Source organism: Pleurodeles waltl, chromosome 9, assembly GCF_031143425.1.
Source record: "Pleurodeles waltl isolate 20211129_DDA chromosome 9, aPleWal1.hap1.20221129, whole genome shotgun sequence".
Classification (NCBI taxonomy): Eukaryota; Metazoa; Chordata; class Amphibia; order Caudata; family Salamandridae; genus Pleurodeles; species Pleurodeles waltl.
Window position 1 is genome coordinate 788,909,775 of NC_090448.1, and position 16,530 is coordinate 788,926,304.

General features: G+C 44.6%; 1 protein-coding gene across 5 annotated transcripts in view; it reads right to left on the bottom strand.

Moving 5' to 3' along the window:
• The window catches only part of RASGRP2 (RAS guanyl releasing protein 2), a 232,704-nt gene that overhangs the window by 83,435 nt on the left and 132,739 nt on the right, over positions 1 to 16,530 (bottom strand). For all 5 annotated transcript variants that reach the window (XM_069208004.1, XM_069208002.1, XM_069208003.1 and 2 more), the window contains 7 exons: positions 14,873 to 14,989; positions 13,251 to 13,532; positions 10,757 to 10,834; positions 9,483 to 9,602; positions 8,569 to 8,684; positions 8,073 to 8,214; positions 6,324 to 6,360 (listed from right to left, as the gene is read on the bottom strand). In XM_069208004.1, coding sequence (XP_069064105.1) covers positions 6,324 to 6,360; positions 8,073 to 8,214; positions 8,569 to 8,684; positions 9,483 to 9,602; positions 10,757 to 10,834; positions 13,251 to 13,532; positions 14,873 to 14,989 — 892 coding nt within the window. The remainder of the gene's footprint in view (positions 1 to 6,323; positions 6,361 to 8,072; positions 8,215 to 8,568; positions 8,685 to 9,482; positions 9,603 to 10,756; positions 10,835 to 13,250; positions 13,533 to 14,872; positions 14,990 to 16,530) is intronic.

Genomic DNA, 16,530 nt, shown 5'->3' on the forward strand with positions numbered 1-16,530 from the left:
GAGACCCAATCTGCGAAAAAGTGAGAGACAAGCCCTGGTGGCTTGGGATGCTTGTTGTGGTGATGCTGCTTTCAGCATCCAATCGTCTTGGTAGGGAAGCACTTGATAACTTTGTTTGCGAGGTGTAGCTGCCACTGGGGCGAGACATTTAGTGAAAATTCGAGAGACTGACTTTAGTCCAAAAGGAAGAACTCAGAACTGATAATGGGTACTGACTATGGTAAAGCGGAGTTATTTCTAATGTTTGGGATGAATGGGGATGTGGAAGTAGGCGTCCTGCAAATCCAGTGATGTCATGTGGGTGCCACTGTTCAGAAGGTGAAGGTGAAGGATGTCTGGAAGAGTAATTATACAGAAAGATTGTTTGGTCAGAAATGTGTTCGAATTTCTAAGGTCTAGTATGGGTCTCCATTCCCCCGTTTTCTTTCTCAGCAGGAAGAACCTGATTCTCGTTGATGGGGGAGCTTTCTCTATCGTGATCTTGAAAAGCATTAGTAATGCTTCCTTCCTTAGCCATTGAAGATGGAGTGGGTGCGCTCCTCTCAGAGGATGGTCTGGTGGTCTTTGCACAAACTCCAAGGTATGACCATGGCTTACTAAATCCAACACCCATTTGTCTGATGTTCTCTCCTTCCAGTGGTGGAGGTAGTCTGAGATGTTTGCGCCCACCCAAGTGGAAGGCGGGGTTATAGCCGGTACCTGGTCCAGGTCATTGTTAATGGCTTGTGTCACGACCTTGCTGGTGTTGTTTCCACCGTGCACCTTGCTTGCTGTAGGCTGCCGGGGGTGGCTGGTGATAGGCCTGATGGTAGGAGGGCCTGTATTGGGATTGGGATGGAAATTGCTGGGGTCGCTGGTAGACACCTCTATAATAAGAGAAACCTCTCCCTCTGGCACCTCCAAAGGGCAACTTCTTGAATTGCAAAGTGCTGAGAGACTTGGCAGTGTCCGTGCCTGTTTTAATTGTCAATAAGGTGTCGTCAATGTGTTTCTTAAATAAGGTATCACCATCGTAGGCCATGTCCAAGATTTTAGATTGGACCTCTGGTCAAAAGGATGTGGTCTTCAACCATACTTGACACCGTAAAACCGCTGCTCGGGCTAACCAGCGGAAACCAGTGGAGGAGATATCTAGGGCGCAATTGATGATCTCTGAAGAAGTATGCTCGCCTTCCTGCAGTATCTTCTTTGCCTCTGATCTTTTGTCCTCCGGAATGAGGTTGATTAAGCTGCTGACATCTGACCATGTCTGGCGGTCATATTGTTCTAGGATTGTTAGGGTATTGGCTGCACGGACGGTGATGGCAGACATAGGGGAGAACCTCTTCCCTATATTGTCTAGATGTCTGCCTTCCTTATCTGGTGGAGCAGATACCGGAATGGAAGGGTTCTTGGAGCATCTGAGCAACCTGGGAGACCACAGAAGCAGGCTTGGGATGGTCAATCAAACAAGCAGGGGAATCTTCCATGGCCTTATACTTTTTATCCAGACGAGGTGGAACTCAAGGAACCATAGCTGAATTCTTCATAAGCCTAAGCTCCTCTCTACAGATGTGGTCAATGATGGGGAGGGCTCTCACTGACTTTCTGGCCTGCTCCTTAAAATCATGAAGAAATCAGCCTAATTGAGTCACGGAAGTTGGTAGATGAAAAGGTGTTGAAGCCCTTACTGTTAAGCTGTGGAAACCCTTGATGTCCTCAGGGGGAGAGTCTGAGACTTGAGGAGGTGGAGGAGATGTAGTAGGGGCTAAGTAGTCATCCCACTCATCATGAGGGTGTTGTGGCACAATGATCTATTCCTTTTCCCTTTATTTCCCAGAAGAGGTATAATCCTCGCAAGGAGGTGTGGCAATGGTTGAGGCTGGTGTAAGCCTAAGTGTTGGCGGAGAAGGAATGATCGTCGGTGTGATCAGAGAGACAGGTTGAGTTTTTGGCGGCTGCTGCTGATCCTGGTTAGAGTCTGGGAAACTCCTTCTGTAGTCTTGCAGCATGGCCTGCAAATCTTGTCTAGAGAGGTAGGCATCTGTACAACATCATGTCTGGGTTGGGGATAATCATAATGCTCATAGTGTTTGCTACGTGAGGTGTAGTAGGACTCATAGTCCTGGTCATTGAAGTCGTAATCTTAATATTTAACATGAAATGTGCATCTCCAAAATGTCCCTCATATTAACACGCTTCCCAATCTAATAGGTAGCTTGGGAGAAAGGATGAAGCTTTGTTTGGGGAAGTTTCCTCAGGATGTAAAGCAGTCTTTAGGAACTTGGTGATCCTAATAGTAGTTGTAGCATCGGTGGATAACAAGGTAGAGGAGGCAATAGTAAATTGCAGAGCTGTAGGTAATATTTGTCTCGTCCATGGTGCTGCCGCCGGTCTCATTGATGAAAGTGTCGACGACAATGGTGACTGTCGAACCATTGACGGTGGACCTGTAGACGATGGTGTAGACGTTGGCAATGATTCTTTAGCTGAAGATTGCTTCATCTACGGTACCTTCTTTTTAGATGGCGGTGATGTTAAATCCACTGTCTCTGAGGATCTTGAGGTATATTCCATAGTTAATGAGATGGGAGCATTAATGGCCATCATCGACGATGTTGCTGATGACGATGGCCTCGTCAATGAAACTGTGGTGACGGTAGCTGTGGTAACCGTCGTCGATACTAGCGTTAACAGTGGTGGCGGCGTAAACAGAGTTTCAAGTTAAGTTTTTTATCTCAACGTTGAAGGTTCAGAAGAAGAACAGTGATGAGTCTCCATTTTCTACAGGGATGGAATGGATGGTTGTGGGGAGGTTGACCATGCAGAGACCATAGGAATTTTCTCCTTTTTGTGAGGGCCCCGTGATGGCTTTTCAAAACCTTTCTGCTATTCTCAGAAACCTCTTGGTCAGGGGATCTTGATCTTTTATGAGGTTTTGCAGTGGTATCACTGTCCTCACCTGAAGAGCTGTATCTTTGGGATCTAGACTTCTGTAGCCACAGAAGCAATCTTCCTTCTCTGTCTCTCAGCGTTTTTAAGGAGAAGGTTCAACAGATCCTGCACTCCTTCACCTGATGTTCTGGGTACAGGCAAAATAAAAACACCTGATTGGTCATACTTCAAGTTTGGTCCTTTTTTAAAAAGGACATAGATAGGATATTAAACTGATGGCCTACTACCATTATAGCCTATTATAGTTCTTGCATACTGCTTTATTATGGTTCCGTGGGGATCCCACTTTGACAAAGGGTAATGATTAAAGCATGTAATTCTATGAAAGATCCAATACTGGATAAGTCAGCTGTAACTTGATAAGGCAAGATAGCTGCTAGCAGTGATAAAATAGGAGCATAAAACGAATGCTACAGTTGCATACAGGTCTGTTGAATATTAAAGGGTGGCAGTCGGTTCTTATATATCAATACCGGATTACTGACAATCTACACAATCGTAAAGCAAAGTCTGCAACAAATGGACACAGCCATCCAACACTATGGTGAGAGTGGGCAAAATTGGCGTGAGGGAAATTCAGCTATGAGGCACTAATGACAGGACTAGGTGTTGTGACTGAATATGGGCTGTGGACTATTCACTATAGATATAACTGGACATTGCAAGCAGAAGAATCTCAAGTGAATGAAGTCAGTCAGTTATGAAGCATCCAGTATGGTTGCATGTTACAAGACACATAGGGGGTCATTATGACTCCGGCGTTCGGTGCTAACATGGCGGTAGTACCGTCAACAGGCTGGCAGTACTTACCGCCACTTTAGGACATTGGCGGGTTGGCTGAAGCCAACCTGCCAATCTACCACTCTGACCGCTATGGCGGTAGCAGGCGCCGGGCTGGAGATATCCATCTCCAGCCCGGCGGCCACATTGTTCCGCCTGCGGGATTATGACCCTGCCAACCGCCATGCTTTCCGTGGCATTCGTAACGCCACGAAAACCATGGCAGTAGGCTATATCAGTGACAGGGAATTCCCCCCTTCCTCACCACTTACCCTCCCCCATTTCCCCTACCTCTCCTAACCACCCACCCCACCTACATTCACACCCCGTTCACACACACATGCATACACACTTACATTCCCACATGCTCACACGCATGCATACATCCATTCACACACACATCCGCACTTTCATAAATACACGCAGACACACATTCACCTAACACAACATACACACACTCACACCTCCGCACATGCACACAAGCATTCAACACGCAACACACACCCGCATCCACACACAAACATTCACACACACCCACACACACACACACAACGCCCCCCACCCCTGTCGGAGACCCGACTTACCTGGATCCATGGTATCCTCTGGCAGGAGACGGGATGGGGGCTGCTACCGCCAGCAGCGCCCACCAGCAGAACACCGCCAGGCCATATTATTGGTCATAATATGGCTGGCGGCAGTCTACTGGTGTGGCGCTGCTGGTGGCAGCAGCGCCACCTTACGGCCATCCGCCGGCATGGCCACAGCCGGATTCCCACCCTTCTGGTGGCAGAAATCCAGCTCTGGTCATAATATGGCAGACGGCTGGTGGCCGCGGTGACGGTCTTTTGGCGGCTGTCACCGCGGCGGTAGGCGTTTTTTACCGCCAATGTCAAAATGAGGGCCATAATGTGCATTGCTGCAAACTGACAGTACAACTTTACCTATTATAGAATTCTTGACAAGAAAAAGTTAGGTGTGATAGGAATGGGACGAAATAATTGTATTTAAATGCAAAATGACTGTGGACAGTTTGCAATGAATGGGTAGTATTCTTTTATTGCACAGCAATAGACAATGTTGTCTTTGAGTTCTAACAGATAAAGTTGCCTTTGTTTTGACAGAGACAAAGAATTTAATTTGAGTGAAAGGTTGTGCTATAAATAATCTTTGATTGAATAGTAATGGAAGAAATTGTATGACTAGATAGGGGGTGGTGACAATGGATTGCTACTTGTGACAGGAAAGTGAGAGAAAAAGTAGCCATTGAATGAACGGTGACAGAAAAGGTGCGTCTGCCCGCATAGTGGCGGTAGCAGGCCACATTGTTCCGCCTGCGGGATTATGACCCTGCCAACCGCCATGCTTTCCGTGGCGTTCGTAACGCCACGAAAACCATGGCAGTAGGCTATATCAGTGACAGGGAATTCCCCCCTTCCTCACCACTTACCCTCCCCCATTTCCCCTACCTCTCCTAACCACCCACCCCACCTACATTCACACCCCGTTCACACACACATGCATACACACTTACATTCCCACATGCTCACACGCATGCATACATCCATTCACACACACATCTGCACTTTCATAAATACACGCAGACACACATTCACCTAACACAACATACACACACTCACACCTCCGCACATGCACACAAGTATTCAACACGCAACACACACCCGCATCCACACACAAACATTCACACACACCCACACACACACACACACACACACACACAACACCCCCCACCCCTGTCGGAGACCCGACTTACCTGGATCCATGGTATCCTCTGGCAGGAGACGGGACGGGGGCTGCTACCGCCAGCAGCGCCCACCAGCAGAACACCGCCAGGCCATATTATTGGTCATAATATGGCTGGCGGCGGTCTAATGATGTGGCGCTGCTGGTGGCAGCAGCGCCACCTTACGGCCATCCTCCGGCATGGCCACAGCCGGATTTCCACCCTTCTGGTGGCAGAAATCCAGCTCTGGTCATAATATGGCAGACGGCTGGTGGCCGCGGTGACGGTCTTTTGGCGTCTGTCACCGCGGCGGTAGGCGTTTTTTACCGCCAATGTCAAAATGAGGGCCATAATGTGCATTGCTGCAAACTGACAGTACAACTTTACCTATTATAGAATTCTTGACAAGAAAAAGTTAGGTGTGATAGGAATGGGACGAAATAATTGTATTTAAATGCAAAATGACTGTGGACAGTTCGCAATGAATGGGTAGTATTCTTTTATTGCACAGCAATAGACAATGTTGTCTTTGAGTTCTAACAGATAAAGTTGCCTTTGTTTTGAAAGAGACAAAGAATTTAATTTGAGTGAAAGGTTGTGCTATAAATAATCTTTGATTGAATAGTAATGGAAGAAATTGTATGACTAGATAGGGGGTGGTGACAATGGATTGCTACTTGTGACAGGAAAGTGAGAGAAAAAGTAGCCATTGAATGAACGGTGACAGAAAAGGTGCGTCTGCCCGCATAGTGACAGGGTAGTGTTTGATTGCATAATGAGAGAGAGCTCTTTCATTAGATAGTGATTGAAACGGCCATCATTGATTGAATAGTGAGAGGCAACAATCATTTTCATTGCAGTCACATACCTTTGCACTTTAGCCCTTTTTTGTAGATTCCAAGGATCTGCAATGAAACATGAACAAATAAGTGGCACATAACAGTTGGAGGCATGAAGAAAACAAACTCACAGTCCACAAATTAAGGTAATAATATGATCTGTGTGCCTGAGTATGGGTCCCTGAACTAGAAGATGCACATGGAATACAACGGCAAGTCTTTGAATACAACAACACATCTGTAAAAGGCACCTTGGGCTGAGATGATGAATCAGAGGAAAGTATGATGGGGCAAGGATGATGAATCTCAGAATATGATGACTAGTTTAAGGTTAGAAAGACAAGTTTGGTGTTGGGCTAGCAAGTGAGGGTGTGATGATAAGAATGTGGACAGTATGATCATCAGGGTCAGACTTGCCATTCTGCCCCTTAAACATGCTGAGCAGTGGGCAGACGGCCAAGTGAACACTTTCAGAGCAGTATAGGCTGCCATGAACAAACAATTTCTGGCTGGTTTGACCATTTTTTTTGCTGTGGATGACTTTGGTTTCCAGTCTGGCTCTGGTGTTTGGCGTGGAAAGATGTCAGTCTGTGATGACGAAGCTAGGGTTCACAAGATGAACAAGTAGACTAATAAGTATGTGTTTGGGTAAATAGATGGTTTAGCAGAGAATATAATGAAAGGTCTGAATTTAGTGGATTTCGCAAGTTCACATTTCTATTTGTAAATGCTTCTTTTGTGGAGCATTTATAAATGCTTCTTTTGTGGAGCACCCCAATGTCCTTGAAGCCTCATCCACCATGCTACACCATGCTACAGGGTTTCTTTTTTTTTAACAAATGGGATTTGACGACATGTCTCAGTTTGGGATGACAAGTTTATGGATAGGATGCCGAGTGCCTGCACAGAATGACTTATATGTATATGGATGTCTGGTCCTGTGGATGGATTATGAGACAGTGGATTAAAGGGCAAAACTAGGGCCATGATAAACGGAAGGGTGTGATGATGGGTTGGGAAATATTATGACAGGTCTAAGGCTAAGCTGATAAACTGAGACAAGCATAATCTGAGAATAGGATCATGGTGTGTGCCACAGAACGCACTGTTGTGTGATAGGATAGCACACTTGAGGCTAAGAAGAGCACCCAGAGTTAGGCTGGGAAGCCTAGTTACATCATGACAAGCCTCTGGGTAGGATGGCCTGGACAAGGATAATATAATTCATGCTGTAACAGGATGACAAGTTACTGGAATAGGATTGTGAATCTGGTATTAGGAGGCCAGGCAAAGTGTGTTGCTTTAAGGCAACAGGCTAGGGATAGGTATGCACATATTCAGCTATTAATAATGGATTCCAGGATAGAATGCTCCGACAGGAAGGTAAAGCAGGATACAGAATGACATGACTCAGGATTGAGGGTCTGGGTTGGAGAGAAAGATCCAAGAATAATATAATGAGTTAGGACATGATAAATGGCCATGAAACCGTGTAATGGCTGTGGATTGGAAGAGAGGTCCTGTAATAAGATGATGAGTTTGTGGATCCTATGGCTGGCCCACGAAGAAGAAAATGGCCAGAAGACTGGATGTTACAACTAAAGCTACACTTAGAAGGCTCGACCTGGGTAACAGGATGGCAAGTATAACATGACACCACTCAGCTCAGAATCACAACCTAGCATGAGAAGAGTATATGGTACGGCTTAGGGCCTGTGAGTCACTATGTCGTGGTGAAATGTTAAACTGTGGGGTTATGTCCTTCTCCAGTTACTCACCAAGTTCTTACAGTGCTCGCAGGATGTCGGCCGAAGGTAGGTAGTCTCAGAGAAGTTGTGGATGAAGCCCATTTTGCAGTCTAACACAGAGCTGGCTTTCAGGAAGTAAGATGTCATCTCTTCCTTACTGATGCGACCATCCCTAGGGAACCAAGCAGCAGGCATCAATCAGTGGCCAGGAGAACTAAATCAGGAAACACACAGTGAGGTACACCACAGAGGACAGGAGTGGGCCACATGAACAAGAGATGGCCACAATGAAAAGAAATCACCAGCATGGGAAGCCAGAGCTTGTAGAGCAAGCACAACAGAGAGAAATCCAGGGGAAGACAGGTGAAAACAACATCAACATTTGTAAAGGAGCCCACAAAGAGTTAAATAGAATATAGCCCACAACAGATAGAGTTGGCCTTGGACAAGGATGTACACCAAGGTTACGGACGGTGGAAACTTAACCACCCGCAAGAGGATATGGCAGGTGGAGCACCACACTCACTGATTTTCATCCACGTCCCCAAAGTTGCACAGGTAAGGGAAGTTATTTCTGATGCTCTTGAACTCCTCTTGAGAGATGTGTCCATCGCCATCAACGTCAAAGTTCCGAAAAACGGACTGTTGGAGCAGGAGGGAGATATATTCAGGATCCACCGGAGCATGTGTCCAAAATTCATATTTCATCATTCCAGTTAACAAAGAAAAGCTTCATTAAGCCTACTGGCCCTCTGAGAGCAAAGGTTCAACAGATTCATCAGCAGACCTCCGCATGTGCAGTGTTCTGCCTTTTGCCAACCATTCTTTCCCTTGTGCGTCTTGAAAGATAATTTCTTATGCTTGAGGGGCCTGAAGACACACATCTTTAACTCAAGCTGTGAGCTGAACATTGCGAAAAAAGAAACTCCACTGTCAGCAACCCCCTTTACCCATCAGCTACATAGAAGCCTAGCAACAACCTCACTACCTGCAAGTTCTCCACCTAGTAACTTGATCCTGAGGGCCTCTATATTCAAGGCTATTCAATTGAACTTTCTGCTTGTTATTTTCAGAAGTTGCCCTTAATTTGTGCTGAAATATATTGAAGGCATTCACAAGGCACACAATGAACCACGTTCAAACTTTGTGTGATGGAGTGGACCTGGATGCCTTGCTTGTGTCTTCCCATTCTTTTTTCAAAGGGCTTTCATGCAACAGAGTGTGCCATGCTGCATTTTACAAAACTTCAAATAATAAACAGCAATTCAGTTGTGAAAGCAAAATGTTGGCAGCACACCTGAGATGCATAAAAATGCCATGGCCTGCTCAAGGTCACACAATGTAGAGCCAAAACTCAAGGATTTATTATGAGAATTCCAAGCTCCACCATTAGAATGTCTTACCATGGACGGCACCCCAGTGGCAAATCTTACATCTTACCTCAACCATCTTTTCGATGTGTTTGATGACAAGGGCCTGGTCAGGCTTGGGCTTCACTGCTGAGGCCCACTCATCCAGGCCAGCTGGCCGAGGAGGCATTGCTGAAGGAGGACTGGAAGGCTGCAGAAGACCGAGAGACAGAAGAGAGGGGTGAATAGAAGCTCGCAAACAACCTATACCACTACGCCATTCTAGTTTGGCACGCCAATGAAGTATTTTCGATTGTACTGCTTTGCGTTGAAAAGCTAAGTTCTCCCACCATTATATTGAGATCTTCTTAGTCAGGCAGCACAAGTCCTGCAAATCGGTCTTCTGACAGCAACACCAGAAATTGTAGAGCAAGACGGGCAGGGTTTTGTGGCCTGCATCCTGCACATGTCAGGAGTGTTTGTGGGATAAAAACAACAAAATCCTTTCCAGAGCAACCAGCCAGGAAGCCTGGGGTGCAGTCTTGAGCACTGAAAGCCCACTGCCGGCCACACAAAGCTATGCACGTGCTAGAATTAATCCCCTAACAGCTTGTGTCGGGCTCCTTCTTAAAACTTGATGCCTCTGCCATCCTGAAAGGCAGATCACCTAGGGAAATGAGTATCAATCCCAAAATATCTCCATCCAAAACCCCTTTCAACTAAAGCAACAGGTAAATACATCTATTAGAAACATGAACCATGACAGATCTGACTGTACATAGTGTAGAGGGGTGGTAGTAGTTTGCTGACTCCAAGGAGATCTCTGGTCTGCTGTAGTGCCACTCTAAAAATGCCACACGATTTCTAAAGGCCAATCCCAGATACCTCTTGCTGTCATACCTCATCACTTTCCTTATCTTCTGCTTCCTTTCTTCTACCCTTCCACTCACCTACCTTATCTCTCCTTCTCTCTCCCTGCCTCCTGTTGTGCTGAATGACTATTCAAAACGTACATCCGCTCCTCCCAGAGAGTTAACGATTTTGGGGGAAACTACTCTAGCATAAGCATCCTTCCTCATTCCCTTTATTTTGTCCTTGCCTTTACTGTCTCCTGGTCCCTCTTTACAGCTCTTTCCATCTTTCATGTGCTCCCTTAGCTATTCGGGTTGGTGGCGAATAATGAAGGTTGGCACAAAATAGTATATGGACAGTCGACTTAACATTACATTCCTGTCCCTCAGCCAAATCCACTAACCTCCCCATTGTCTTTTGCACTAAGCTCATTTCCTCTTAATAAATCTTTCAGCTTCTCTAAGTCTTTATGGCACAGAGTCTGGCCACAAAGGTAAACATGGGCCCCCTCACCGTGTTCGTCTTGCGTGGCTCACGCTGCAAGGAGAGCTGGTAGATCTCTTCCTCAGTCCGGTACTGATCCAAAGATACCTGTAAAGATAGAGACACCAACAGTCATTCTTACCCTGTTGTTCCACTTCTATCAGCCCGCGAGATTTGATTATGTAAGGTTGCGTAATCCAGTGCGGTCGGTCATTGGTCTCATCCCATAAACACCCTCATTAACACATAGCACCACAGTCGCTTGGCATGGTAACATGGACCCTCATGGAGGAAAGTACCCTGCCGTCCACCTTGAGGCTCAATACTCCAATGCCTTGGCTAACCCCACTCCTCAACACCTCTGCGTGAAATCCAAATATTTTGAAAAATGGGAGCCAAATGTTGCATTTTGCAGATTAATGCTCTGCAGAAATTGCCAAAAAGTCAAACATGATAGGCAGTCTTAAAGGAGCAGTCATAGCATATTGTAATACTTCAGGATTACCAAGCAACACAGATTTTCCCCAAGATAGTTTGAGACAAGAGGTATCCCTGGAAGGAAATATTTTTAAAATGGGATCAAATTATGTATAATACAGCACTATGTCCAAAGAAATTGTCTAAAAAGTATTGGTTTTACAAGCTGTTCGCATACTATGGGTATGCAATTTTGAATTGTCTCTATTCATGTTTCAAAATGTATAAAACATCTTTCATTACATATATCTCCTATTTACTTTAATTTTCTCATCCTACCCTTTCGATGAAAGTGATCACTCTTATATCATAACCCAGAATCTGCCTAAAAGAAACGAGTGGAAAAATCGAAAGTTAAACAGAACTCACAGTTTAACGCATTGGAGACTAAAATTATCCGTCTGGTTTGACAGATTTTCCAGGCTCAGACAGAACTCTGTATAACAACACCTTAAAAGTGCTGACAGCAGTTGAGCCCTTAGGTTAGATGTAAATATCAGCTGAGATATTTTGGAACTACATTGTTTTTGTCTCAAATTATCAGCATGTCATTTTCTGTAAATACACTCAATCTGTCTCCAAATTACAGTTTTTCCCTTTTAAGCAAATAACTAAATTTGTCACCAAATGTCGGCTTAAATTTCCTGAAAGTGCACGAGTGATGTTGCTAAACATCATCTTGTCACTTGCGACAAAATCACTTATAATCTTCTCAAATATCAGTTTTCATTTTCTTTAAGTATTCTCATTTTCAGCTGGCCGACAAGGACAGAGATAATCACTGGTGTTTGTGTACAACCACTCCCCGGAGGTCCACACTCGAGCCTGTGCGCCTGGGGCTAACAGTTTAAAACACTATTTTATCTTCTCATGACCATGCACTCTCTTATATGCCCATATAGACACGTATGACCAGGTGCCACTTGCTATACATCCAAAGCAATCCCCCACAGAGTTTTCATGCAACTCCAGTAAACCTCTGAAATTTAGAATCCCTGTTTCTTCAAACCACCTCAGAGGACAGCCCTTCCAGTTTATCCCTCTTCTCCTACAGTGCTATTAAGACAGATCCTCTAATTGCCTCCCAAAGCAAGAGACCAGTTCATCCCATCCCCTTTAATTCAACGTCTACCTTCTTTCACTGTGCACCTTAGAACACCCCCAACCAAAGATAGGGCCCATCTTCACCCTTGCAAGTTCATGTTTGGTTATCATTTCCTGAACTCCAAGAACAAACACCCTATATGCCACCATCCCCCTTAAACCTCAGCACCCACAACCAACTTGATGCATTTCAGCACCATTGGATTCATTTCCTAAACTCTCTTCCCTGTAGCCTCAAACAATCCCTCAAGCACAGACTATTACTACGCCACTGAGAAGCGGCATTCAGTACACGTACCTATCCTTATACATTCTAGAACGTGACACTTTTAGGAAAGCCACTGCCCTGCAAACAGCCTCTGTTCGCCAATGTAGAAAATTCCTCATCTGGGCGACCACAGCGTAATCCATAATCGGAGAGATTTTTCTCAGTAAGTGAGCAGAGTAGCAGCCAAACAGAATGCGCGTGTGATACAGTGAGCTGCATCTTTGGCCATAACCCTGCACCGGATGCCATCATTGTCTGTAATAGAAGTGAGGCAACTATGTCAGTTATAAAGTTGGGCACTACCTCTCTTGAGAAGGTTTTCCCCTGCCATCAGTACTAATGTGCATGGTCATTCCATTCATTGTAAGCACTTCTTCTTTTACCTCAAAGGTTTTTTCATAGCATTAATGACTTACTATGGCCAGCACTAGTACTCCCTTCCTTGAAACCACAATCCCTATTCTCTGTATCTTAGTTCCACCCAAGGCCCTACCCCTTCAGCATTTGTCAGTCAAGTTCTAGCCTTTGACTCTTTGCGGCACCATCATGGTGTTTCATGGAGTCCGTATTGCCACGTAATCATCAGGTCTTCTCCACTTTCCCACAATTAACACTTTGTTTACCCTATCGGTGTTGCTGCGCCTTCCCTTCTAACCCCCATATCATTCTCCCTACCGTGAGCAGGTTCAGTAGATCATTGTTGGCCTCAAAGGGAGGTTTCATAGCCTGCACCAACACCAGCTCATTCAGGATGGTATAGAGCTGTTGCATTTTCACCACGTTCACAAGTGTCTTGGCTTTGTCAAGCCAGTCAGGAAGAGCCACGTGCACTGCAATGAGGTCCTTCAGGTGTACTCCCAGGATGGGGAATTTAAAGCCAGGGCAATCAGCAAAACTTCGGCGGTACTGGCTGTAATTCCCACAGGACGTCACAAGCTCAATTAGGTTCTCAAAGACCTGTGAGGTTGAAAGGGGCATGAGTTAGCAATAATAAGACATACAGCCAGGCATAGTTGTAATAGGCAACATCTAGGTATTCCAGGCCTACGCAGGATAGTGAAGTTAAAGCAGGCAGATTAAGTCCACAAAAGTTTAAGTATTGCAACCAGCACCACATGTCCAGGGGCAGCCTCATACAAGTGTCTATTTCAGAGTTACTGGACATCACCAGAATATTCCACTATCAGGGTATCATCACTGAACAGTGCGGGAGGCACACATTCTCCATCCAGTTAGCTCTATTGCCTAACTCTATAGTCCACCCGTTGGACAATGGTGAAACACCAGATATGAGCCAATATAAACATTTAGAGGAGCACCTATAGCCATGCTTTGATTCTGTCTCTAACAGACCTAGTACCGTATATCTGAGGGATGTGGTAAGCTTCAGGAAGCATGTTTTACTCTAGACTGTGTCACAATGTGTTGCTCTAGACAAAAAGTAAGAGAGGGTGGGGATGAATGACTGCTGTCAGCAGTCTATAACTTGGAAATAGGGAGAGGGAGGCGCTTCACTTCTCTATGTTCTTTTCTCCCGTACAGACCCGTTCTTGCTTCTAGTGCCACTGCTATTCCCATGGGCATTGATAAAATCTGAAAAATGTCCAGCACAATGTTTTTTATAACCAATAAATTATGTTCTACCGCTAGGTGAGAAAATGGGATCGAGAAAGATGTAGGACAAAAACAGACTGCCTAGATCAACAACCAACTTCCCCAAGGAGTAAGAGGCCTGAACTACACTGAGGAGACCATATTAGCATATCGAACACCTTCCTTTTGCTCAGTGCTGCTGTCCTGGCTTGTTCACCTAGCTAATGTCAAAAATGTTCCGGAACTGAACCGAGGGCTGTTGGAAGAAAAAGAGGGGTGACTGAGCTGGGGAATCGAGTGGAATAATAGGAAGAGATTGACGGAGTGCTAGATTTGGTCTCTAAACAAACCTGGGCAAAAATGAGGAGTCAGGGAAAAGCTTCATGAATCTGAGCTCTGCCTTTAATTAACGATAGAATAACTGGGGTATGGGAAGGTCAACAGAGTCCACCCCTCATGTTGTAGACGTGAAGGTAACAGGTGAAATGTCATCGGAAAGACCAAGGATTAGCCCCAGAGATGCCTTTTGGGTTTTCCATTTTTGGTATATGGTGACTGATCATAAGGCGTGATCAAACACAGTTGGCACATAGAGATGATTAACCCAGGACTGACTAATGCTGTTTACAGTTGTTGTCAGGAGGTGAGATGGGATTGTGGAAGGGACTGGCTGTCAAGGACAGGAGAGGTTGCGCCCCACTTACCTTGGTGGTCTCTGGGCTGACATGCACCTGTGTTTCTTTTAGGCGGGATATTGAACTGTGGCTTAGACCGCCAACCACAGCCATGAGAGTGTTGAAATTCTGCAGCTGAAGAAGCCTCTGTTAATGAAAAAGAAACATGAGAGCAAGGAAACAGACGACCAAACAGAAAGAGATCCAAGAAAAAGAACCGTGAAAGAGAAAAAGAGAAGGGGGAGTCACGTTAGGAATAGCCAACGAAATGGTGATAGAATCAATAGTACATGTGAGCTAGAATAGTTTTACATAAGGAGGCAGCGATCTAGAATGATAATGACAAAAAAATACTTGGAATATTTCACATGAAGAAAATGAGAATAATGGAAAGAGCGGCGGAAGAAGACCAAGAGAACAGTCTTTATGGAGTAATGAAGAAAAAACAGAATATTCTTTAAATAATAAAACAATTTCAACTGTGGCCACTGAAATTATGTCATTAAGAAAGTACTACACACACTTTCTGTGAAATATTTAAGTTAATAAAGGCCCTGGCACGTGGGGTGAACCCCAATGCGAGTGCATCAAAAAGGTAAACTGATCACTTTTCAGCTTCTAATTGCTGAATTAAGGAACTAAATTGGGAGCATTTTGCCCCGATGGCGTTATTAACCTCATCCGCTGAACAGACGGAAGAGATGCTGACTGCAGCAGGAAAAAACTCACATGCTTAAGCATAATTCTGTGTGGAAACGATAATGTCCGTTTTTCATAAAAATGCTTTGCTTGGATATTCACGCAAAATCATGTTTACAATACAGACACTGTTCTCAAATCAGCTTTTGATACAAGAGAGCACTTCGAGTTTAGTAGTCCTCCAAATATTTAGAATCTCCTTTTAAAGTTTGACTATTAAAGTGCCTACTACGAGATGTATGCCTAATAATCTTGAGATGAACAGTATTGCTCGATGGTACTGTTCCTAAACGGATAAATGTGCTTCCAAAGGACCTATAGTGTAAACACAGTTGAGCAAAATACGTACTAAAACAGCTGGGGTGTGCAAAGTAACGACATTTACATTTTCTTATTAGAAGAGTAAATATCCAGGCAAGCATTGTTCACGTGAGTACAACGTTTTATGAAAACTTTACGCAACTGTTCCTCTGAGAATTAGAACATACAAGGTTAATAAACGGTGTTCCTCTGCTCATTAATTAATTGTAAGTTAAATCCATCTATACGATCTCCTGAATGTGAATATCTTGAATATGAAACAAATGTATTTACTATGTGGCTATGATCACTTTTATATCATTGTGTATCGAGCTATAGAATAAGGCCACAAAATATGGCACCTGATTTGCCTCTGTTTGCCGCATAATTGGCAGTTTTTGCTGCACAGTTTACTTAATCCTGATGCATTTGGTTGTCTATTATCGCAAACGGTGCCTTTCTCCTTAGCACAGAGACAGATGTAAGACTGTTTATAGAAGAGGGAGGCGTATGTAGGAGACCCCCAAAAGGCCCACTGAGAAATGTCCAAATAGCAGAGAAAAAGTGTACCCAAACCAAGAGATGAGATAGTTCCTGGAGAGAGAAGGTATGAAGAAGAGATGGGCACAGGTGTTTCCAAGAAGAGACAGACAGAGGACCTATGGAACAAACAATACAGATGTATTAAC